Raw genomic sequence first — 24,024 nt, forward strand, 5'->3', positions numbered from 1 at the left:
CAACTACAGCATCTAGATCTGCGTAAATCTATCGTACTCTTGATTAGCATTTCTAAGTAGAAGGAATAACTACCTTGTTTTCACGCTTAATATTAACAGAGATGTCCGTGGAACAAACAATTCACGATGCAAATGAGCGATTTTTTGGGGGTTTTTTTGTGAAAAAAAATCCCCAAAAAATAAAAGCACCTGATGTTTGTGATGATAATAATAATGACCTGTGTTTTTTAGTGGTCATGAGACGTCTGGACCTGAAATACAACAATACACACACACGCACTTTAACATCTATACATGTGATGCTGAGTATATAGTCGTCGATTCAGATCACTAAATCATTAAAAAAAAAGAAAAATACATTCTGTACAATCGGATTGATTTTTTTTTTTTTTACACGCAATAACTTTTATTTTACACATCTTTATTCTAAAAGTACTGCAGCGGGGAGCTGCAAAGAGGAGAGTTTTGATTCATTTGAACATGTCATAGACTAAATAATTAAGATCATTTGCATTCCCCACTGCAGTATGTTTGAAATGTGCCAACAGTAGAGAGTATATATATAATAGCTCATTTTGGAATGAAACATCATTTGACATCACGTTTGAAACATTTCATCAGTGGCACTATAGGAACAACATCACAGTTGTAGAAGACCAGGGATCAAACTGACAGAACAGTCTCACAGTAGGAGCGCTGATCTAAGTTCCTCTATCCCAATCTCTCCCCCCCCCCCCTCTCCATTTAAACCACACAGGTCTCAGATCGACAGCCCGTACTCTGAGGCAGGTTTTGCAAATATAGATCCGTTTGAGATATCTGGCACGACATTCAGAAGGTAACGCAGTATATATAGAGGGTGAAGAGGAGGCAAGAGACAGTGAGGAAAAGGGAGAGAGGGAAGAGAGGCAGGGAAACAGAGCGAGGAGAAGGAAGGGCAGGGAGAGATGTCAGTCTTGAGTGGGCAGAGGAAACTGTTGCTCAGCGAGCACGAAAAAATGTGGCGGCGGCGGCGGTGGGGGAGCCGATGCCTTCACTGTGGAAGAGCTTTCAGGATGGCGTTCACCTCCTCTGCCACGGCTGTCAGCGCAAACTCAAACTGCTCCTGAGGAGGAGGAAGAGGAGGAGGAAAAAGATGCAGTGAGAGAGAGAGAGATGTAGGGAGAAAGTTTTAGTGTAATGGCTGAGGCATGCTATTACAGATTGATTGACAGCTGCCGCCTCTTCCATCTCTCCTGACCCTGCTGATGATATGTGCGACCACAGCAGAGTGGAGGTGGAGGTGAGGCTCGCTCTGTGAGCTTTTCATCTCCAGGTGCACACATACATTGATCCGTTCCAGGTGTGTCTTAAAATGGAGCTTTTGAATCTCGCCCCCAGTGTTTTCCCCAGTGTGTGCATTTATTTGTGAATCCCGACTCATAGTTTTCCCCCGAGGAACGCAAAAAGGAACCGATTGATGTTTGCCCCGTGGACCTTGCTATGCTTGTGTGTGTGTGTGTGTGTCCTCTCTCCAGGCTGCAGGCCACGGGGTCCTCGCAGATAGAGAGATGCTACGTAGGAGTTTGGAGGGAACAGTCTTTAGATGTGTCAACACACAGGCTGCCATAGTCTGGCCTGAGGATAGGCTCAATCAATATGGAGGAGTCACTGGTGGCGCTGTCTTTCGCTATGCAGTGGAGACGATCTGGAGCGTTTTCTATTTCTGTGTGTATTCTGATGTTGTGATGCAGCGAGAAGAAGAAGAAGAAGAAGAAGAAGAAGAAGAAGAAAAAAACCAGCAACACGCCAGTGCATCCATCTACATCTGCACCGCAGCAGCTGTGTGTGCCCATATCTAATCCCAAGTTGGCCTTTCAAGTACTGCGAGTAAAAAAAATAAATAAATAAAGAAAGATTCATTTTAAAGTCAAGTTTTTTATGAGTGCTGCGCTGTTCACATTCACGCCACTGGGGGGAGATCAATCTCTGCCTGACTGATCAGTGATGAATGCTGGAAACACTCTTGCATGTTTATGTCAGTCAAAAGCAGTCAAATTCTCCCTCTTCTCTCTCTTATTTTTTGCAAGCTCCAAGAATAAAGTCTGAAGTCAGGGTTAAGATACGACTGTTTGTCCAATTCTCAGAACCTCCACAAATCCACATTTCAACCACGTCTGCAGTCAGCGTGGACACGGCATGGAGCCACATACACAAGAGCGTAATTAACAATATTTCAATATCGCTTCATTTAGATTTGTCAGAAACAGAAAGAGAGAAAGAGAAAGAGAAAGAGAAAAAGAGACAGAGAGAGCGCTTGAAAAGCTTTTTTTCTGACATGAACAAAGCCGAGATTGTAAAAGCAGCACTAATGAACCATTCAGGAACACTGGAGTCTCTTAGCAGGCTGCTTCCATAAATATTATCACCCATCGCTGCATGAGGTTTGCCTTTTTTATTATTATTATTATTATTATTATTGTTATTATTATTATTTCAAAAGAAAGAAAACTCCATTTCCTTCCTATTATTTGAATAAGTGTCTGAGAGGAAATGCTTTGTTAAAGTGGCCACTGTGATGTTCAGTGTTGAAATGAATGCATTTAAAGTCGTCTGGATTTCACAGACGACTTCAAATGCAGTGTCATACAGGTAACTCTATAACATCTAGGACATGTCAGCTAAAGAAATGTGCATTTTTAATATCCGAATAATAAAATAATAAAAAAAAATGTCATACAGCTTCTCAGATGTGAGGAATTGCCGTCTTTTATCTTTCAAATCAATGGATTTGCACATATATTCATTTGTTTATGCCAGTCATGGCCCATTTTAAATTCTATAAAACCCAAAATGATGCATCATTTATTTCATAAACAGGGCAAAAATAACATTCGAACTATGATTTGCCTTTAAAACAATCTACTTGTTGAGTTCACTTCACAGATTTAGTTGAATTTACATCATTTTGTAAAGTTACAAACAGCACGTACATGAACATGTGTTAACAATACTTCATTTGTTAATAATAATACTTAAAACCCTTTTTCTTCCCTTGCAGCCCTCCTGCAGTACTAACACGACCCACCGGGGTTTCACACGTCGGTTGAAAAATCTATGTTTTTGTTGATAAACGCCAGTTATAAAATGTGTGTGTGCCACTATATGTGTTTCTGTAATAAAAGATCACGTTCAAGTTTTTAAAATCTAAATCTGGAAATAGTGAAACGTGACAACGTTGCAGCGTTAAACCTGCAGCCACAACAAATGACCAAATCATTTCCCCCCGATCCTGTGCACACGAAGTAGACAATCATCTGTTTGAATGAGTGCAGCCCCTCCTCCTCCTCCTCCTCCCCCCACCTCTCTAACTCAAAGCCGAGGACCTTACCTTTGTCTGGACCATGCCAGCTCTCTGGTCTCTCAAGTGCTCCAGGGTAGCGGCAATATCAATCTCTTTAGCACCTGCAACAGACCGAAAATTGGACTGAGTTCAAAGCAGCAGAGTAATCCAGCTCACATCTGTCAATCTCTCTTTATGCCGGGCTCCCTTTGGAACAGTGCAGCGATTGAAAATTATTACATTCATCCCTCGAAAGACTTGGACGAGAGCCACGGAACTGTTTCTCGTAAATATGCAAGGATAATTTTTTTTGGCGGGGGGGGGGGGGGGGGGGGGGGGTCTGGGAAATGTGCAATAATGCTTTCAGTATAAAAAAAAATTATAAAAATATCGCCAGAGCTGGCTTCTCTGTTGAAAATCCTGTTCAAGAATTGGTTTCGATGATGTCCAATTATAAAGTCCTGTTAAGAGCTTTCTGATACAATAACATCTAAACGGTTTCAGAGTCTCAACAAACGAATTAAAATGATTTACGGCCTTTTCAGCAGCCATACTGCCGATTAACCCGTGCAACAGTTGATTGGTTTCAGCAGCGATCGGAGACTGTTTGTGCGGTTTGACGTTAATCTGGGAAATCTTCTCCCTACTCCGCTCTCAGATTTGTGGATTTCAAGGAAGGACATGAGAGGAAAGCGCAGAGAAAGCCTCTGAACTCTCGAGATGTTTTTGAAAGTGAAGCAGGGGGAAAGTAAGCAAAGTGCGGATAGTGAGAAAAGTAAAAAAAAAGAAATAGAAAATGTACATAAGTGTGTGTGGGTGAGGTAGAAAGACAGAGAAAAGGGGAAACAAGGGGATTTAATGCAGCTGGACTTAAAGTACCCTTGTGTTTGAGACTTTCATGTCTCAGAAGGGCTGGATTCCAAAGTTAAGCTGAAGAGAGAGAGAGAGAGTTTCTCCAACCACAGGAAAAAGAAAAAGAAAAAGCTTTTGAGAGTGAGATTATGTCCATTTCATATACATTTTGGTTTTGAAGCAGGAAACAAAAGGTTAAAAAGGAGACTGGGTGGCACTTTTTTCGTCTCGGAACTACATGAACTTCCATTAGGGAGACATCAGTCTTATCTGTGCTGGGTTAGATCGCAGGAGGGGGAGGAGGGTGTGTGTGTGTGTGTGTGTGTGTGTGTGTGTGTGTGTGTGTAAAGAGAGTAGAGGGCAAAGTGCAGAGGTCACAGTGCAAAGAGCGGGGGGGTCAGGTTAAACTATGAATTACGTACGGCAGCCTTTCAGCATTTGGTAGAACGCAGCTCCCATGCAAGAGCAGCCATGAATAAGTGGCAGATCTTAAAGAGTTAAAGGGGAATATTTTTGTACGTAAATAAGTTGCCTTTCAAAGTCCAATTAATATCTGATTTGTTAATGTTGAGATTATCAGAGAGATCTTGAAGAGCAGAGCATCATATTTTACTTTATTTATTTTCATTTCTTCCCCAGAACAAAAAGATTTACAGTTTTATAAACTCAGTCTGAGGCACACATGCAATACCTCAAAAGCCCACCAGTGGGCAACGCCTGCACTTCTTCTTGAAGCACCACTGCTTTAAATCATTTTACGTTGTTTTTTAACATATTTACCACAGTGATCCATCTCAGGATGCTTTCCCTGTCCACATTTTGTGGACTCGACACTCAAACGCCTAAAATAATCATTTTAAAGTTAGGATTTGCATTTATTTTGACTCTGATTATGATCCCCGAGTCCAGAATCAACAGAGAATTGTACTTTTTTTTTTTTTGTTTAACCATCCCGACTGAATATAGGTTGTAAAATATAAATGCACTGTCAGGAAATCAATCAATAACAAAACAAACAGAAGAGCCTATGAAATATTAAACCGCCGGGATGTATTTTCCGTTTAAACATTTCATTTCCATGCATGTCCTATCTAAATTCATGTAGCAATTGTGATGCAGGTCAATATGGCGTGACGGTGACTTAAACAGATAATTACTAAGGTTTGTGTGTACATTTCTTTTTCATTTCCTCTGTTTCTCTTTGTCCTCCCCCCCCCCCTCTCTCTCTCTCTCTCCACACACTTTTCCCTTCATTTCTCGGCCTCAGAAAAAGAGTCAGCCTCTAATGCATCTCCGAGACCCTCTGGAAAATGAGAGGATTTAGCGTTGCCAGGGCAACACTTCAACGCGAGCAGACAGAGTGAAAAAAGGGGGGGAAAGCCATTGATCGTTACCTTTCGCCATCCTATTGAGGACCATGTCAATCAGAATGTAAGTCCCACTCCTGCCGGCTCCATCACTGCAGAGAGGGCGAGAGAGGGGGAAGAGAATTAAGGTTGCACAGTGAACCTAGAACGCTTGAATCTTTACGAGTGTTTTTCTTTTAAGGAAACAAATTGGTCATTTGCATTTGCTGAGTGATGGTGCGGCACATTTAAAACACAAATTACACACACACACACACACAGTCTGCTTAACAGAGAAAAAAAAAAATAGCGCTAAGTGATAATAATCCTGAGTACCTTTATGGAAGTACCTGAGGAGATGTTAATTTTTGATGTGTTTAAAATCTTTGCATACAAAAGCATGTGTGGTCTGGAGACTCGCTCGGCTACTGGGGGGGAGAGAAGGGAGGAAGGGGGGGGAACGGTTTCTGAGGCGCACTGGGGACAAAGGCTTTTTTAAATGCATGCACCTCAGGAGCAGAGGAGAGGTTGAGAGGCCAGGAGCGCTTGGAGAACAGCTTTTTGGAGAGCCTTGCTTTTTTTCCATTACTCCAGAGATAGTCTTATGAAAAGCCTCCCTTTGTGCCCGCCGGCCATTCAACGGCTCTGCATGTTAATTGCAAACAAGGCGTGCACATCTCTCTAATAAAGGCAAGGCCAATAAAACAGGAGAGCAGGCCTGAGCACCGCTGCTTCATTAATCCAGTGCGAGACACTCATTCTGTGTGGCGCTCCCTCAGAGGGAGAGGGAGAGTGGACCGCCTGGTCCCCCCCCCCCCCGCCCCCCATGCATGACTTAACAGGATGTGACTATTAAAATTGGTCGCACAGACAGATACCTGGGTGTTTAAAGCAAACCAATCAAGGCCCGGATAACTACCACGACCAAAATGGGAAAATGGAAGAGTCTTTGGTGGAGTAAATAGTGAAGAGAACACCCACACACACACACACACACATCTCAATTCATCAGCACAGCCACTGTCATCAACGCTCAAACACTTGTACTTGCCTGCAGTGAACAATTATCGGGCAAGATCGACCACGGTAGCACTTGTTAACCTTTCTGCAATCAAAGAAAAAGAAGAAGAAAAAAAAAGAGCATGTTTATTGTTAGCCTGACAGACAGTGAGTCGTCTTAAAATTCTTCTTCGTTCTTTTTCCGCTGAGTAACATGTGGATGAAATGAACGGCAGCAATAATCAAAGGAACGAGCAGAATCCAGAGAGACGCTCCCTCCTGTCAATCAATCACTTTAATTTGAGAGAGAGAGAGAGAGAGGGAGAGGGAGAGGGAGAGCAATGGTGTAGCGTAGCACCATGTAAATAAATTGAGCATCACTTCAAACAGCATTACCGTGACATGCGGGTGATGGATGCGCCGGTGTGATGTTGTGATTGCACACTGCCAATGCATTAACCCCGGCCAGTTATGAATGTTACACACCACAGGCAACAGTGAAGGCCAACAAGCCTTTTTTCACACCCCGGCTGTTGCCATGGAAACTGACTACACTGAGACCTTTTCCGTGTGTCTCTTTGCTTCCCCGTTTTTCACATTTAATGGACGAAATGAACAATAAATAAGTGTTAACCTCACCGTGCGTGTGTGTGTATTATGTATAAATATTATTTACTATAACCGTGGCCTCTACAAATATTCTACATTGTCACCGAGATTGTACATCTTATTATCATGTAGCCGCATGTTGCGCAATCCTTTTCCATCGCTTCTCGTATACATTTCCACGTCGCTGTTCTCTTTCATGTTGTTTGTGTGAGCTTTCATACACATACTATGACGTGTGCACTTGCATTTCAAAGCGCAGCTCTGTTCTATTTGATGTTACCGTGAACTCTGAGGTTTCCTCTCACACAGAATTGAATGTACCCTGCAAACAAAACCATAGTATTTCAATGTTTATTTTATGTTTTTGGTTGGTGTTTTAATGGTTTAATTGCAGCATACAGAGAAGAGTTCCCATGCAAGCCAGAGGAAGGAGCGGTGAGAGGAGGAGGAGGAGGAGGAGGAGGAGGAGGGAGTCAGAAAACCAGGAGTGAGAGAAAGACAGTTTGTGCACAGGCCTGGCTGAGGAGGCACAGTTTCCAATGATCACTTTTGTGACTATGCAACTGGGCTCATATTACTAGCTGCAACATCACAAAAATGACACTGGCAACCGCAAAATACCGAGTTGGCCGAAACCGTGAGAAACCGTGATGTGTGCAGCAGTGTACTTGGTGTGGATCTCTTATCAGAGCACTCCGCACTGATGGAGTTACACGAACGCACACTGGTCATCGAGGAGACGTAAAAAAAAAAAAAAGGAACAGAAAATATATGTAATCAAAAAACACAGCTCAAACCTGCACACCAGTAACATCAATAAATGGAACTGCCTGCAAAGCAGTTTCATTTTTATTTTTTAAAAAAACTGCACATCCTCTTATTTTCTCTCTCATCTGCATTACAAACAGAGGGATAACCTTCCATCCACAAATCAGATGCATCTATTCTCATTTCGAGGTCTTTTTCCTATCCCTCCAGGTTTTTCCCCAGAGGAGCGATTGCTTCTCTTCTGCCAGAACACATTATATGGAGAACAGAGTGAGGTTATTTAGTCACTAGCTTTCTCCCCCTCTCTCCCATGTTTTAGTGAGACAGCTCTGACTTAATTGGGTGTTTGAAATAGGTGGTTTTTTTTTGTCTCCTCTTTTTCTCCGTTTTCCTCCCAAGCCAAGCCAGGCAGTGCAGGGCTGTTAATTTGCTGCATCACGTGCTGGAGGGAGGTGAGGGCGGAGGGGGGGGGGTGTTAGGAAATAGGCCCAGGATGAAAGGGATAGTGCAGAAACGCAGTCCTTATTAGAACCATTCTCTAGGACACCGAAAAAGGCAGAGGGGCCAAAAGGGAGATGGACCAGAGAGACACTGACAGAATACAGATTATAAAGGAAGGTGGTTAAGAACAAGCTCAGGACAAAAGGCCGGGTTGTAAATGTTGTGTGAGATCTGCGGCATCTGACAGCGTCCGCAACCAGCCCTCCACTCTACCTGCGGAAGTCCAGCAGCGTCCTGGCCGAGGTGGGGATCCCGCGGTCCATCCAGGACAGGAAGTGGAACTGGGTGACCGTGCGCGTCTCGTTGGTCTGCAGGTTCTTCAGGTAGAAGCTCCGCACCAGGAAGTCCTCGCACCAGATGTGCTCAGACACTAAGTTCACCTAAAAAAATAAGGGGGGAAAAAAAGCAAAGCAAATGTAGCTTTAGAACCGTGCAAGCACCAGATTATGATGAATTAAAGAGCGAGTTTGCACAAAAAAAACAATAAACTAACATATTTCCTACATATCCTCCAGTGGTTTCTACAAATGCAGAGAGTTTTGGTTGTGTGCACCCAGCTGTTAGGAAGCACCTCCTCCTTAAATAACCATATATCTTCTTTTATTCGGTTACTGTTGACACACTTTGAGTCTTTCTGTCCAGAATGTCCAGTTTTTGGACTGTTTAAGACATTGGATTAGACATTTTTCAACATTTACTGTGTTAAAATGTCTCACTCACAATTATACTTCACTTAAACCTTGGAAGTATTCTTGATCATATGAACAAAAATGACCATTTCAACCTAACGTGTAACATGAGGATTTCTATCTGATATGCGATTCAGTCATTTTTGACCAATACTGAACCAATAACACAGGTCAAATATGGGAAATAAATAACAACAATAAGCACATTTGGTTAAACCATTTGGTAGGAGATTTGTTAAGGTGGACAAAGATGTAAACTGTTTTTAAACAGCGTTTAATTTTATCCTTTTTTTAAGTGCAACTTTAGACGAAAAGCCAGTAAAAGGCTGTGAAATATTGTAAATAGAAACAAATGCTTGCCTGTTTTTCCTGAGGCCAGTGGCCAGCGTTGCTACCTTTCTTTCTTTGCTTTGCAATATCTGCCTTTAACAATTCTGCCATCACTACAATAAAAATTTGCAGTGACTCAATTTGTTTTTGTGCCCAAAGTAATATTAAACCCAACAGCAATGTATCTTTGAGCCTTTTACTCGCCCGACAGCTTCGCAGGGGACTCAGAGGCTCCGCTGTAAACTGTTAACGGCGAGGTCTATAAATTACAGACAAATAAAAGCGCTAATAATTCATTTTCACCGTATTGAGCCGGAGACGGATTAAGTCAACACACGGACTGGACTCTCGGTCGCACACATACCTCGTATATGTGGTAGACGTCCGATCCCTCGTCCGGCCAGTAGTGATGACACTGCTTCACTCCGTTCTCAGACAGCGGTGTTAACATGACGATGACGACGCAGCCGCTCTCCCACACCATCTACACACACACACACACACACACAGGTGAGAACAGAGACACACATCCGTGAGATGACGCCATAAGCATCTGTATGGAATGACAATAACACAGCTCAGCAGAGGTGTGTGTGTGTGTCACTAGGAGCAGCATATTGCACATTAGCATTACATGGCAGCTTGGTATTAGGGTGAAATTGATTTCTTAATCTTGGCGCAGGAAGTATGAATAAATGTCACCTCTCTGCGTGTGACAAATGATAAACGCTGGGTGGAGCAGCAGGAGGCCGCGCCATGCGTCGCATCGGCGTGAGATCACAACATCCGCCGTGCGCCGCCTCTGTGCCATTTCATCTTATCACAATCTAATGTGTCCTCGGGCAAAAAAAAAAAGAAAAAAAAAGCAGGGCCCCACAACAGCCATTAGGAAAATGAGGAGGAAACACCAAGTTTTATGATTGCTATAAAAACCACAATGGCCCCGGACTACACTAACCACAAGCTTCTGTGATCCAGCCCAGTGGACACATTACACGCCCAAATGTGTCACGATGTGATGAGATTAGGTTAGGTGATAATGTGAGGTAATATGATGCATTTAAGCATCGGCTAATATTTGTGGGGTTGAAAGGGAGAACAAGGTGCGTCCTTAGTTTCCATTTCCACCTAGAACCCATAATCTGTGCCTTTTTTTTTGTTTCAAATAAGCGATAAACAATTCCTAGTTTCCCAAGAAACCTGCCGCTGCGTGAACTCACGCTGATTGGTTTGTGGGTTTTTTGTTGTTGTTGTTGTTGTTGAATTCCGGAAAAGCAATGCCCAGTTGAAATAAGGTAATAGCAAAGAGATGGAGGGAGGAGGGAGGATAGCAGGGGAGATGGCTTGAGGAGTGAAGGATGAAGGGATGCAGGAATGAGGAGTGGAGGATTAGAGCCCAGACGCCTTTCAGAGCACTGCCTGGGGCCAGTATGGATTAGATAGGACAGAGGAAAAAAATAAATAAAACCCATTTGTCTATTGCACAGTCCTATTTGCATGAGAGTGCTGGTGTTTCCCTTGTTTGTTTACTTTTAAAGGAAAGAAAGAGTGCTTTTTTCCCCCTCCCCTCCCCTCCTGTTACAAGCCAAGGTTAACCATACTGAATAATGAACGGTTTGGTATTTATCCTCGACACCGCACTGATGTTCTCTGTGTCGGCCAATCTGCGTCTAATTTCCCATTATTTTCTGCTTAATTGGGAAGAGTTGAGTTCATGGTAAATAGCCTGTTTTATTAGATAATGGATATGCATGCATTCACCTGGCGCACACAGAGGAGCTGGCAGGCAAACAAACACATAAACAACACTGAGCGAGAGAGAGAGAGCGATGATCAACGACTGTTTCATTCTGAGGCACAAATTAAACACGGGGAACACAGAGCTCCTTTCATTTGAGCCAATGAGGTCAATTATAGGTAACAGGTCGTGGGTTTTTCCCTCTGTTTTTGTGCACGTTTTTTTTTAAAGTATATTGATTCTGGCATGCAGATCCCCAAACCCAAGCAGGACAGAACTTGGCAGTGTGACCCTAACCCTGCCTGCTCATAAACAGGCCCGGACGCCGGTGCCAACACAAAGTCAGCTCCACCATGATTACACAAAAATGACTTTTCAGGAAGCGCAAAAGAGCACGGACCATAGCTGCTCTGCGAAGATTTACGTCTCGCACCTTTATGTCTCGATCGTGATGGGGGGGGGGGGGGGCACGCTAATTACATCACATCACATTGTTGTCCTATTAACACACGAGAACGACCATTTGGCGAGCATGCATCATTTAAAGCACCCGCCTCGGTTACAAGGCGACAAGGTTTTATAACGGCCGGTGATTGATGAGCTCCTGAAAATACGTACAGCGGCAGAAAGACAGAAAACATTCTTATAAACAATATTAGAATGAATGGACACTTAGAAATGTCCTTATTTTTGAAGGAAAAGCTCTTTTTTTTTTCAATGAATATAACATTAAATGAATAATGTATGTAAAATAAATACACTATATCCATTGTTAATGTGGTAAACGACCATCTGCAAACGTCTGGTTTTTAATGGAATATGTACATAGGTGTATAGAGGCACATTTCCAGCAATCTATCCAGTGTTACATTGTGTTTGCTAATAGCATTAGAAGGCTATTGGATGATTAGAAAACCCTCGAAAACCCTTGTGCAATGATGTTAGCACAGCTGAAAACAGTTTTGCTGGTTCTTTATTTTGAATAAAAATCACTATTTCTACTCTTGTCAATGTCTTGACTATGTTTTCTATTCATTTTGCAACTCTTTTGATGAATAAAAGTGTGACTTTTAATGGAAAACACAACAAAAAGTGTATAGGTGAGCCCAAACTTTTGAACGCTAGTGTAAGTTTGATTAAGCACAACTTAAACTTTACACCATTAACATGGTGCAGAATGATGGTAAAGTCCATTATTTCTTATTTAGTTACAGGACATTTCATAACCTCACAACGCCAAAGTCGTGTGAGTGAATTTCACATTTGAAAGGAGATTCAAGCTTTGGCTGAATTTGTAAAAAAAAAGAAAAAAAGATGATTTTCAAAGCCTCACCACAGCAGATATAAAAGTGCAAAAGAAAAGCAAAGACGGTGAATGGAGACAAAGTGAGCTTTACCTGCCAGAAGTCCGCCACGGTGGAGGGAAGCGCGCCCTGCGAGGAGATGTAAGTAGGGTTGCGAGGGTCATGGTCCATCTGGGAGAGACGGGAACAGAGTACGTGAGTTTTGGGTTGATGAAAAACACTCCTACTGCCCGAGTAAAGGACAAACGCGTCAAAGCCTTCATACGGATGAAGGAATCACATGGAGATTAGGATCGTTCCTTCTTCAACTTGTCCCTTTTGACGCAAGACGCATCTTTTTTAACCAACTGTGAATAAAGTAAATAAAAGGGAAGTCGACACAAGTGTTCATAAGCTGCAGAGGTCGCGTGGGTCAATACGCGTATTTGAAGGACACGGTTGTGTATCGTGGAAATGTGAGATTGGCTCTCTTTAAACATTTTTTTTGCATAAAAAGGCCTTGATAAAGAAGACCTTGGACTTTACTTGTTTGCCCACTAAAAGCAGCTGTGAACATTTTTTTTTCAAAGTAACCACTTTCCAATTCATTATCTCATAATTCAGACATGATTTTCATACCGTGGCTCGAGTTAAGCCATGCACAGACTGCTCCACGCTGTTGTCATACCAACACACTTCCTCAGAGACCTCGTGAAATGGCTTTTCAGATCGCCCAATTTCTTTTTCTTTTTCTTTTTTTTTTTGCCTTCTTGTCCACGCACCGACAACCGCGTTACTGCAAGAAACATGATTTTGTGGTGGGACTTTACAACCTGGAGGCGTTTGACATGAGGGAGCTGCGTGTAGAGGTGGGACATAATGACATAGAGGCAGAGGCGAGGGGGTTGGGGGCGGGGGGTGTTCCTGATGTGAAGGATGTGATTGAGACTTGATTGAGTAGGTGTTGGCTCGGTCAGCCTCCTTCCTCCCCGCCTCCTCCACCGCCATCAAAAATCAATAATCACATTTTATTGAATGCATTTTTATGCACAGCCTCGAGTGTGAGATGCATCAGTGGAAACACGTCTGACACGCTTTTAAAGGAAGAGGAATGGCGTTAGAGCAGCGACTAAGGATGATAAATCGATCAATCTGTCGATTATATTCACATAAAATGTTGATCAGTGTTTGTCAAACCTGGAAATGACGACGTTCTCGGACATCTTGTTTTTGTCCGCAAACCAGAATGATTCAGTTTTTAATGATTTGTTTGTTATGTGGAGCAAAGCAACGAAGATAATATTCACATTTAAGAAGCTGAAACAGTCAGAAATGTTGTTTTAATCATGAAAAGAAGCTTCAAACTGATTCATCGACTATCAAAATAGTCTTTTCAGCTTTAAATGGCTTTAAAGGTGCATTATGTAATAAATCTAAAGCAACTGGCCATAAAATCCTCCTAATATGTCACAGAGACTCAGGAATAATGTTCATATAACAAACTGAACTCACCAACAACAACAGTACAGACAAAATATTTGCATTAAAAAAAAAAATATTTTGCAGACTGCAAATCATGTTTATGTTTTAAAATCATGTTTTGGCATGTGGCGCCACCTACCGCCGTCTACCAATCATTGCAGTCAGTAGAGTCTCAGCTGCCGAGCAACCACGGGTTGCCAGTTACGTCAGAAAACCAAACCTAAAAGACCTCGGTATTTTGAATTTGAATGTAGTAACTGTTTTTGGCGTATTAAGCAACACCTACAATGATGCTTTTGTGCATTAAAAACCCTAAGTGCAACCGTCATTTACAGAGCGAGAGATCTTTTAAAAGTTAGCATTAAGAAGCGCCTCTACAGCACAATGAGTCACAGGGTGATTATTATTTTTTTCTCCAGCGTATGAACTTGTGTCTTGACGAAATATATAGTCGTGCATTGTTTGATTTATGTCGACCAGAGTGTCAGTTTTCATTCAGGCTGCTGTGTTTGTAACTACATGATGACTCGAGGACGGGGATGAGGTGAAGCTTGAGTGCTCTTTCAATACACCTACACCAATACTAGCTGGAATTTGGAGAATTTTCTTTTTTTACTGCCTTTGTGTTGAATTTCTTTTTCGCCCCTCAAAGGACGAATCAAAGCAGAAAACACTGTTCATTACTTCAATTAAAAAAAAACGAAATAACTCTGTTGTGTTCAATGTTCTCTTCATCTTTTCAGGCAGAAACATTCTTCATGTGAGGTTGGGAGAACAACCACCGCACAGAAATGGAAGGGTGGCTGCGTGAACGCGAGCGCTGCCACTCCGTTTCGCCCCAATCTCAAGGACACAGACGTACTGTAGCTACGCGTCGACATGCCCGCATGAATACTAAGTGCAAACATGAAAGAGTAGTCCTGCGTCGCTCCGCTGTCCTCCCCTTCGCCATTGTGGGAGGAAGGAGACGAGAGTGCAACAAGAAAGACAAAGGAGGGCTCTTTGGTTGGAGGTAAAATAGCTTGTACTGGAAATAGCTCGCACAAAATATCTGTTTCCCCCCCCCCCCCAACTTTTTTTCGCAACTTTGATCACGCGCTGCAGCACCTTGATCCTGTGTTTATATAAGACAGGAGAGCTTGAGCTCGTCCCAGATAGTTTGAAAGAGTGAAAGCACAAAGAAGCAGGTGGGAGACGGTAAAAAAAACAACAACAACACACTCACACACCACGTCTTTGACTTTGTTTAAAATACAACCACATTTTGTGTCAACTGCACATTCCTTCAAACCGAGCCTCACTCTAATGATGCCGGACATCTGGGAGCAGCGGCATCATCCGTGGTCAACCATCAACTATGATCCGAGTCTTTCAGCGTGTGTGTGTGTCGGTGTGTGTTTGTGTTAGTGTGTGTGATCATGTTCTTTGTGCTGAGCTCAGATCACCCCCCCCCCCCCCCAGCCACCACCACCACCCTCTTTGTTTGCCTCCCTGACCCCCGGTTCCCCAGAAAGCAGCGACAGATTATTTACTTGTGCTGAGACTAATGAGGAAGAGGAGGACGCCGCAGTGACAGACATAATTATCACAGTTTTGCTGGGCTCAGCCAGGGGGTCCCTTTTGTTGTGTAATTACTGTCCTTTCATCTGCACATCACTGCATCTGCCATTACTTCAGCCATGTTTTTTTTTTTTTCTTTCCCCAAACTGCACAAAACTGTCTTTCGATAACTTTACCTAGAATCATGGCTGTCAGCATTAACGCGCGATAATCGGCGTTCACTAAGAACCCGACCTTAACGTGTTATTATTTTCTGATCTGGATGGTGTCACACTTTTAAAAACAGATGATGGCCGCTGTTAATCCTTCTCTGTGTCACAAAATCTGTATCTTAGTGCTTAGAGTCTTTACATATTATGCTAAACACTGCAGGAAATACTTTTAATTTGAAACAATCAAACTCAAGTCCACAAAAAGTCTCTCTCCTTTGCATTCTTTGGATTCAGAATCAGGATACACTGCACTCTTAGAAATAAAAGTGCTAAGTAGAACCATATAAGGTTCTTCAGCTTGTTCGAGGTAGAACCTTTTTATAAAGTTTCCACCAAGAACTCTTTTAAAACCCTTTATTCAGGGAAAGGGGTTTTAAAGGGTTCTCTGGCTCAAAATGGTTCTTACTGGAACCATTAGTGTTACCAAGAACCCTTGAAAAACCCTTTGATGAAATCGCGAGTTACTATTGAACTCCTGCGATTAATCACGATTAAGACAAATCCTTTGACAGCGCTGGTAAGTTTAATTGTCCTGATGCACTCTCTCTTTACTCACTACTTCCCCCTGATTGATTAACTTCATTATTATTTTACTCTACAAGATTGTTAAGGACGCACTACATTGTTTTTTCAGAAAAAAAATAATAACTCTATGAATATGCCATTAGAGGAAATGGAGGAATAAATTGAGCATCTAAAAGTCCATATTGTTTATTTCTGAAGAGTAATAGGCTTTTAGTGCGGCTGTGTTCCCATCTATCTCCTGGAAAAACGCTGGCACTGTATTTGAAATGCATAGCTTCCTGTTCGCCTTAGATAAAAATCCCCTTCCAGCAGCCACTGGGAAATCATGACTGTTGATATTTAGGAGGAAAATAATAAAATAGGAGTTTTATTCTTCTTCCTAGGTTTGCTTAAAAAAAAAGTGTATTCTGTTTAGTGCAGATAAAAGGCGGGGATCTGCAGGGAGCAGCCATTTTGTAGACGTGTGATTCAACAAGAAAAAAAAGAGAAAACTCCACTGAGCCTCCGAAGGATGAAAAATGAAGTTAAAAATAAATAAATAAACGCACTTTGGATTGATGACAAATCCTTTGAAATCTCTTTAATCTTCAAGTAAACTGCCAGCGCGCAACACAACAGGTATTTCTGGTGCCGAGAGGCTTCAGGGACATCACACATCAGCGGCAACTTAGAGCCATAATGAATAAACAGTACTCACGATTGGACTGGCATTGATGTAATCGGAGTTGCCGTGGTTGTTCTCCGCTTTCAAGGTGATCCTGGAATGATCATCTGTAATGGAGATGCATAATTCATCCACACACGTATTTCCACACCTTTTTTTTTTTTCTTTCTTCCTCCCCAGCACAATAACAACAGAATTCTGAGCAGCATCAGAATATGAGACAGGAAACGGCTGCAGGGACGGCAATTTCACCAGACTTTCATCATACGCGCGCGCGCACGCTCGCTATTCCGAAGTCGTGGATTGCTTCACCTTCAATAAAGAAGCTTCCGTGTGAACTAATAATAAATATTTCATCTTAAGAAGTCTGTAAGTTGTTGTGAGCCTTTTTTTGTGAAACTTTTTGTAAAGTTTTACAGAATCACTTTCAATTTGAACAAACTCGGAAAAACTGAGTTTAATTATGGTAAGAGTCAGACGTCTTGTTTCAGACTTATGGATTTTACCTGTCAATTACTTTTTGTCGCAAAACAAGTTGTTTTTTTTCCAGCAAAAATAACCAATAAGAAACAATACTGTGTGTCGCTCTTTGAAACATCTGTTCAGACACAGAAACAGGAGCTGACTGGGGAAAAAGCAAACTGAATGAACATCTGAATGGACTCACAAACGACCACGGCATCCGAGCGGTTCCTCTTGGAGTTCTGCTCTCCGTGGCCCACGCTGCAGGCGCTGGGCTCGGCCTGGTAGGAGCACAGGGCCTCCCACTCGCGCTCCAGACGGTTCTTGTTCTTCAAGTGGTCCTCCATGTATGACTAGAGGACGAGAGGGACCAAACTTAGCTGCCGTTGCAAAAGTCATTGGAAGGATTCATCGTAAACGTGCAAAAAACTTTGGATTAATGTAAAGAAGAAACCTCCCTCTATCAGAGGTGGAGATGAGAAAAGGTTGTTAGTCTTTCCTCATTGTGTTTCCTCAACCAATTAAAACATGGAGTTTAATGCACAACCTAAAAGCCATGATCAGGTGTCATGGTGCTTTATTATTGTCTTCAGCTGCTCTAGAGCGAAACTCTGCTGCACGAGAAGGAGGCTGCAGAAGATCAAGGAAGGGGAAGGTGTGCTAATGTTTGTGTCTTTGTGTGTGTTTCTGTGTGTGCACGTGCACGTTTTGACTCACTCAAATCGCACACAATTAAAGACTCCTGAAAGGTTTGTCTGCATTGGAAATACATGTGGGGCGTTTCAATCACGTTCCCCTCACTGCTTGCACAGCCGCTGATAAGATTGTCTGCGTTTAAGCCCTCACTTGGAGAAGACAAAATTGAATTCGCCAGAGAGACAAAGATGGTGAAGAGAGAAGGGGGAGGGGCAGAGGCCTGTGTGTGAGTGTGTGTGAGTGAGTGAGTCTACCAAACCAGGGCAAGTCAAGCTGGAACTGGCAAGAGGATTCTCTTTCAGTTTCGCGCCCATGTGTCTTTTTCTCTCTCCTGTATCATGGCTCCCCCCCCCTTCCCGACAGGGTTAAATGGTTTAGTCTGCTATTGTGCGAGGGAGAAGATTACAGACTCATAAACTGATGTCAGGGATCAGCTGGCTAATACAATGAAAGTGATACCCAGATGTGCTGGGGTTTTATTCCATATTAAAGGCAGGATAGGTGGGCTGAGCAGAGGTGACACTCCATTGTCGAATACTACTTATGCTCTCTCTCTCTCTCTCTCTCCTGTCTGTCAAAACCCCCCCCCAGAAAATCCAAGTCTTTGCAGAATGTATACACATTACTTCCTGGATGATAATCACAAATAAGCTTGTCCAGCACATAATAGGCAATTACCCTTTTGATGGCTCCTGAATTCCTCTGTGCACGTAACGTAATATTACGCAGAAAAACGTCGCAAACAATGGAAATCAAACTTTATTGTTCGACGCCGTGGCAAAGGTTGACACCGAGGTCTTAAAAAGCCACCACCAGGAGCGAAGAAGATCAACTCCTGTGATTAATGCGGCTGCATAATGACGGAACACGAGAGCACAGCGTGTTCTACCTGAAACCATTAACGTCAGAAAGGAGTTTCTGAAATACTTTCTGCTGCTGCACTTCGTACCTTTAATTATATGAACGCACAAAACGATGAAATAAAAAAAGAATCGAGTTAAATGGCAGACAACTAAAAGCTTAGTGCTGTCTTTCCAGGGAAATGACAGCATGAAATTATGGCCACTTGACGGAACCTGTCACCACTATGATCTTGTCACCAGTACAAGTAGTCTCGGCGTGCCAGTTTGACAGCATTTCCACCTCCCCGACCAATATTACATCTCCTGCGTCCTTGATATATCCACGCACTGAAATGCATCCCCCTTTCTATTCAAAACGACACTCTCAATCGATTGCATTCCAGATTCATATTTCTGCAGCTTAACGCAACGCGTAACAGCAGGGCCCTTATCATCGAGCCCTCCCCGTTCCAGGAGAGGGGAGGCAGTGGACCGTGGCGTATTCCAGAGACAGGGTAACGAAGGTTTAGTGAATGGGGGGATTATGTCTGCCAATCAGGGGGTTGGGGATGGGAGGCCGGGGTGTCAGGGAAACAATGTCTAATCCTTCCTGAGCAGTCTCCACGGCAGCAGAGGCTCGGTGGGTGAAATCGGGAGGAAGGGAGATCCAGGGGAGGCAGACACAACAGGTAACGTATGATTGCCGAGCTCCGTTTGTTCAAATTAAAACAAACAATGCCGGAAACAGTTTGTAAAGCGAGCTTAACGACATTATAAACAGTTAGTTTAGAGAGTTTAACAAAGGAATTAATATGTAATGTCTTGCGTGACCAATCATCGCTAAAAATGAAAAGCACGCATTGTTTTCTTTTATTAAAAAACATGAAGACAGAAATAGGTTTAAGTAAAGTTAAAATTGCCAGTAAACGTCACTGAGGGCAGAATATGTTGCATGAGTGAGTGGCTTTTTTTTTTTTTTTCCGCCTGAATCTATTATTCTTTTTGAAGAAATAATTAATCTTTTAGAAAAAGGAACAGTAACTACTCAACAGAATAAGAACAGCCTCAAGCTACATCATCATTGATTTCTCCCCCTCTCTCGCTGTTTTTTAAAGCATAAAGGTTGATTAGAGCAAAGTGACACAAGCGAAACAGTGATGGAGGATATTTTAACCCTGTTTCTACACGACGGGAGAGTGAGAACACAAATGAGTTGTTGTGTTGTTGTTTTTTCTGAGGAGAAAAAGCAAGTTTGACAAATGCAAATTGCTGTCCATGGTGCTGAAAGGCCTCCAAAAACCAACCCCCTCTCATAAATACACAGCACAGACACAGCATGTGGAAACATATGCTTTTTCTTTTTTTTTCATTCTAAATCATTTAGTGGGACGCATTTGTACATTTTTTGTTTTATCACTGTGCTGCAGCAGTACAAAACAAAAAAAAAGAAGAAGATGAAAACATGTAACACAGCAGCGTTTTTTATCAAAGCTCCGAAAAACACGGCACATGACTCAGCAAACAGAAGCTTCCACTTTCTGTTTTTGAAGTTGGAAGTCATTATGCAAGACTTTTCAAAACTTGAGGTGGGCCACACAGCGGGGCGCAGCGTCATAGTTCATTTACCAACTCTGTGTGTGTGTGTGAGACACACAGAGAAAGGGAGAGAGAGAGAGAGGGTTGATCAGGCCTCAAAAAGGACCCACAGCATGTGTGCTTTAGAAAGCCGGGTATTCATCATCCCACTCCACACAGTGTGTGTGCTCCAAAGAGCAAGAGGGGAGATGAGAGCAGAGCAGAGATGGAGGGAAATATAGGTCTGAGATCAGTGATAACAAGGCAATCTCACACACACACACACACGGTTCTCGTGATAGATGGCGCTAGAATATTAAGGAAGAACCCGTATGGGACATCTCCATGTCTATCACGGCATAAAAGAGAGCCAAATATCCCTGTGTGTGTGTGTGTGTTTTTTTTTTTTACCTTTCCTACATTATAATGCATGCACTGCTGCTGTGAAGAAATCAGGGCTAATAATAACTGCTCCTGGAAATGATTCACTGTGGCTCTTTTGTCATCGCCCGGGCTAAATGCTCTTCTATTGTCAGTGTTTTCAAAAGGGGCTTCACAAACAAGCCTTGACGAGTGCAACAAAACCCATCTATTACCACCGATACAAGGCATTACTCAGATTCACTCTCATTCATTACAGCCTCGCGGTATAAAAGCTCAGACTTGCAGTGTGATGAATGCTCCCTCCATTAATGGAAACACTGCGAGGCATCTATCCGTCTCTTTTATCAAGCTTGTCTCAAAATGAATGAAGCCAAAGTTGTGCAAAATTAAAACAATCCATTGTGGGTTTGTGGATGCGTTGGCAACCCCCGGAGCCCCTCCCTAACCCCCCCCCCCCCCCCGAAAAGAGAGAGAGAGAAAAAAACACCTCCAGAAATTTCTAAAACATCCAAATGACAATCACATTCCACTTTTGAGCAGCTCTCATCGTGCAAAACAATGTCTTTTTTGGAGAGACGGAGGGGGTAAAAGATGAAAATGACAGAGGGGAGAGAAGCAGGACGGAATGATAAAGAGAGACAATGACACAGTAGAGGGTGGAAAAAAAAGTTGGAAGGGAGGGCGGGTGTTGGGGGGGGGGGGGGGAAGAATGAAGACAACAGAGCCAAGATAAAGAAAGAGGGAGAAAAAACAGCGGGAAGAGTGATGAAAAAAACACTAAGATAACAGGGCTGTGAAAGAAATGAGGTGAAATAGGGATGAATAAGAGACACGCCCCAACAGATAAACAGAGAGGAATCAGGCTGCTGGTTTTCAGCCCAGAAAATGTTTTTTATACAACACACACACACTCACACACACACTGCAATGTAACCTCACTAAATAATGTGAAATCCGTGTTTGTGTAGAACAATAAAGCCAACATTTGAAGCACAGATTAACCCAAATACTCCTGAATCATCGTGTTCCAAAGGCAAATCTGTTAATTTGAGGTTTATTTTAAACTGGAATCAATGAGTAATGAATAATAATAATATTATATAAATATCTCCATAAACCTTGATTCATACTCCTGTATGCTCAGATGAAAGTGTCAAATCATATAAAATAGATGTCAAAGTGTGTAAAATGGGCACAGAATACATGGCTAATATTCATCAGTAGTTTTTTGATACTGGCAAATAATGTATTATTGTGCAAAGAATAGGATTGGATAATATAATAATATAAAATAAGTTTATAAATATATCAGCTTTAGTCCAGTAAACTTTTAGCTCATTATTTTGACTGCTAAACAAACTGTTAGTGACTTTCTGTTGACATAAGAGCTGTGGTGCTGTCAACTACAAGCTGCTCTGTTGTTTACACAAACCAGGGGAAAAAATTACATTTAAATGTGTTTAGAAAACAACACTAAAAACCCAGATATCTGCTGCTGTTCACACAAACTCTGACAAGTATGAAGCTCCTTACCAGAATCATGTGACCGGTGGAGATGTCCATGTTGGACGGCACTGGCTCCTCGCACCAGGAGGAGGTGCTGCTGCGGGTGGACGGGCTCGCCGCGGGGCCGTCACTGAACTGTGACGACACGCTGTTGAGCCGCGAGTGCCGCAGCGTTTCCGGCCGCTCCACGCGCTCAGACGTCCTGATCGCCATCCTCTGGCGACACAGCTCCTGCGGGGGGGGGGGGGGATTAGAGGAGGTGATAGTGGTGTTTTTGACTCATTTCATGAACATGACAATGGTTGAATGTACGATATGTGCTTATTCATGGTCTTAGGGGCTGACTTCTGTAAATATACCTTGTAAAAAACCCTGTTACTGACTTGATCTTTCCTCACTCGTCTGTAGATTAATGGCTTATCCTCGTGGATTACGGAGCTTAAACTAATTATGTCAAAAAAGATACATGGTTGGTGAAGTCTGCGTGCTTTATGGGACAAACAAAGAGCGTCACACCAGGCTGCCATGCAGCACTGCCTTCAGTGTGTGACAATGGATCCTTTAGTTGGGTGAAAAAAAAAACTGGAATTTGGATCCATTTTGGAGCAAAAATAGAAGCAGAAAAGGTGCAGTCCATCAATCACGTCGTATCTCTCCGGTATGAATTCATATCACAACATAGAACCCAAGGAGATAAAAATGCATCGGTACAATTGTAAAGTATAATTCTCTATTTTGATTGATGCATCGAGGTGTCTGAAATATGCCAGAGACCCACTGCTACGAAGATTACCCTTTTCTCAGTGACTCAGCTTTTCTCACCATCGTGTGTCACCGCAGAGGGGGAAATTGAAGACGAGGCATTTGTTAGTCAAAAAAAAGAAAAATTTAACATAAGTTTCGACTCACTCCTTTCATAGTGTGGCATTTTTTAAAGTGAAAAGTATAATATTTAAACCCCATTATGTCAGGATTTAGGTGGCCAAGCCACACATTGCGACCACATCCATGGCCAGACTCAATTTATAACAGCGAGGGCAGAGCAGGCCGGAGAAAAATGCCTCGTGAAAGCACACACAGTATCTCATGATCTATCATAGTGATATTTCCCTCTGGAGCACGGGCCTCTCTAAGCCCTGGTCTTGGATCTACTTCAACGCCGTCAGACTTTAATGATTAGAGCCATGAAGTGGTGCCCTGGGCCTTGGCCTCGGGGCGATATCCAGGTCCACCTCATCATTCATCCTATTTCTCAACATTTCTACAAAAGCGCCCCCGTGTTGTACCGGAGCCCAGATATTGTCCCAGAGGCAGAGGCAGAGGCAGGAGATGCGGTTAGCACAAGAGAGGACCGGAGCAGAGACACACACCCAGACAGGAACACAGGTCATGGGATTACTGTTTCCACCACTGTTTCAGACCACTAATAAGAATAAAATAAGGCCAAGAGGAGACGATGCCTACAGTCTGTGCTGCAATCTAAAAATACCCCACCGCCACTGTCCCTGCCAACCACTCTCCCTAAACAACTGTATGTGTCAAACAGTAACACTTTAGATTAGGGAACACATATTCACCATTAACTAGGTGCTTAATAACATATATAAGTTGCATACTAGCCCTTTATTAGTAGTCATTAAGCACATATTAACACCATATTCTACATAACCTTATTCTAC

At 42.7% G+C, this 24,024-nt stretch overlaps 1 protein-coding gene across 1 annotated transcript in view; it reads right to left on the reverse strand.

The window, feature by feature from the left end:
* Positions 1 to 1,033: 1,033 nt before the first annotated feature.
* ptprn2 (protein tyrosine phosphatase receptor type N2) overlaps positions 1,034 to 24,024 on the reverse strand; it is a gene marked incomplete at its 3' end in the record, with an annotated part of 141,392 nt that continues 118,401 nt past the window's right edge. The window contains exons 13-22 of the mRNA XM_083901992.1: positions 22,373 to 22,576; positions 17,548 to 17,695; positions 16,914 to 16,987; positions 12,552 to 12,629; positions 9,781 to 9,900; positions 8,611 to 8,777; positions 6,572 to 6,625; positions 5,569 to 5,633; positions 3,371 to 3,444; positions 1,034 to 1,105 (exon numbers count right to left, since the gene is read on the reverse strand). Coding sequence (XP_083758118.1) covers positions 1,034 to 1,105; positions 3,371 to 3,444; positions 5,569 to 5,633; positions 6,572 to 6,625; positions 8,611 to 8,777; positions 9,781 to 9,900; positions 12,552 to 12,629; positions 16,914 to 16,987; positions 17,548 to 17,695; positions 22,373 to 22,576 — 1,056 coding nt within the window. The remainder of the gene's footprint in view (positions 1,106 to 3,370; positions 3,445 to 5,568; positions 5,634 to 6,571; positions 6,626 to 8,610; positions 8,778 to 9,780; positions 9,901 to 12,551; positions 12,630 to 16,913; positions 16,988 to 17,547; positions 17,696 to 22,372; positions 22,577 to 24,024) is intronic.

The sequence above is a fragment of the Microchirus variegatus genome (genome assembly GCF_963457635.1).
Source record: "Microchirus variegatus genome assembly, chromosome: 15".
Taxonomy (NCBI): Eukaryota; Metazoa; Chordata; class Actinopteri; order Pleuronectiformes; family Soleidae; genus Microchirus; species Microchirus variegatus.